At 45.7% G+C, this 1,968-nt stretch overlaps 1 protein-coding gene across 1 annotated transcript in view; it reads right to left on the bottom strand.

Annotated features, from left to right (window-relative positions):
* Positions 1-8: 8 nt before the first annotated feature.
* The window catches only part of LOC108298928 (multidrug resistance-associated protein 1-like), a 16,595-nt gene continuing 14,635 nt past the window's right edge, over positions 9-1,968 (bottom strand). Inside the window, exons 6-7 of the mRNA XM_037735916.1 lie at positions 1,138-1,205; positions 9-761 (exon numbers count right to left, since the gene is read on the bottom strand). Coding sequence (XP_037591844.1) covers positions 1,172-1,205 — 34 coding nt within the window. The 3' untranslated portion in view covers positions 9-761; positions 1,138-1,171. The remainder of the gene's footprint in view (positions 762-1,137; positions 1,206-1,968) is intronic.

The raw sequence follows: 1,968 nt of genomic DNA on the forward strand, positions 1-1,968 counted from the left end.
AGCCAGACTGGTTGCAGCTCAGCATTTGCTTTATTTGAACATGGTTTAAACAGTTGGCTGCCTTCGATTGGCTGAAATTCAGTGATTGACACATGAGTAGGTTGCAGTCTGTTTGTGTAGGAGTCCAGTTAATTCACGGTTCACTATGTATGGGAAAACCTTTAGGCCAAACCTAAAGTATGTAAGGAGGCAGCTTTAGGCTAAACTTAATAACAGGTAGGTAGACCAGTATATATAGATATACAGATACGTAGATAAATGGATGGATGGATAGATACTACCCCATCTTGACAGCTGAGGAAACTGAGGTACACAGGTTAAGTCGGCTCACTCATCCACAGATAAGACATTCAAAAAGTCTTCAACATCTGAATTGTGCATAATTTATGTTCTGTCAGTTGGACTGACAAATCTGATGGTAAACAGTAGGGGCAAACCAATTGCACCAAAGTTTAAGCCAAAATGAAAATTCTGAGAACAGGATGGGTGCAGCGGCTTATGCCTGTAATCCCAGCACTTCGGGAGGCTGAGGTGGGCGGATCGCTTGAGCTCAGGAGTTTGAGACCAACCTGGGCAACACAGCATGACCCTGTCTCAAAAAAAAAAAGAAAATTTTGCGAACAGAGTTCCAATGGCAAGCAAACTAAGTTCATCCTGTGAAATGGCATCAAAAGAATGGGCTTGCTTGACTCTGAGGTAGTAGATGGCATTTAGCTGGGTGCCACACAGGGAGAAGAGAAGTGTGATATCAGGTCAGTATTCTGTTGGATGGATGGATGAAAGACTGAATGAATGAATGATGAATGAATGGAGAGTATACCCTGAGCTCAGTCGCTATCAGTGGGCCTGAGGGTTGGGTGCATACACCCCACTACTGGGAGAGACACTGACTTCATCTTTATTTCCTCTCAACAACAGGTCCATCAAGTCAATCCTTGAGAAGGACTATACTGCTTCATTAGCCCAGAGAGGGGTTCCTCTATATGACCCTGACAGGACAGCATGGCCAACAGGAAAGGACAGTGTGCAACAGCAGGGTAAGCACCAGCCTGGCCCACTGCTCCCCACCCACTGCTGCCACCGCCAGGGGCCCAAGTCCTCCCACCAGATGTAGCAGTTGATAGTGGTGATACTCACCTTTCTTGAACACCTACTATGTGCCAGTGGAATTCTAGACCTTCATTTTCTTAATCCTCACAACCACTCTAAAAAATAGATATGATAGCTCTATTTTAGACACACACAAAAAATCTTTTAAAATTTATTTTTGAGACAGTGGCTCAGTCACTTACCCACCCTGGACTGCAGTGATGTAATCACAACTCACTTGCAGCCAAGTTAAAAGACTTGTCTGTGTCCTCATCGCTAGCTAGCCTCAAATCTAGGCCAGTCTAAGTGTGAAGCTTGTCATGTTTCTCCTCTTCTATCCTGCTACGTACCTCCACCCACCTACTTATCCATCCCATCATCCACACACCCACCCATCCGTCCATCCATCCCATCCGTCCACCGACCTACTCCTTTATCCAACCCATCCATGTAACCCAGCTAATACATACCAACCATTCCCTCACCTACGCATCTGTTTAGCCGTTCATTCATTCATTCATCTTTCCATCCATTCACTCACTCATCCACATACCGACCTACCTAGCTACCAACTCATTTATTCACCCACCCACCCCCTCATTCATCCAGCAAACACATACACAATGCCCACGATGTGCCAGGCTAAGTCTGGTGGAGATTGGATGGATACTAGTGAGGATAGATGGAGAGACAATAGTTAGGCTAATAAGCAAGCTATATCTGATAACAGTAAGTGCTATAAAGAAAATAAGAATGGGCCAGGTACAGTGGCTCACACCTGTAATCCCAGCCCTTTGGGAGGCCGAGGCGGGTGGGTCACGAAGTCGGCATTTTGAGACCAGCCTAGCCAACATAGCTAGCCAACATAGTGAAACCCCG

Source organism: Cebus imitator, unplaced genomic scaffold (assembly GCF_001604975.1).
Source record: "Cebus imitator isolate Cc_AM_T3 unplaced genomic scaffold, Cebus_imitator-1.0 Scaffold1224, whole genome shotgun sequence".
Classification (NCBI taxonomy): domain Eukaryota; kingdom Metazoa; phylum Chordata; class Mammalia; order Primates; family Cebidae; genus Cebus; species Cebus imitator.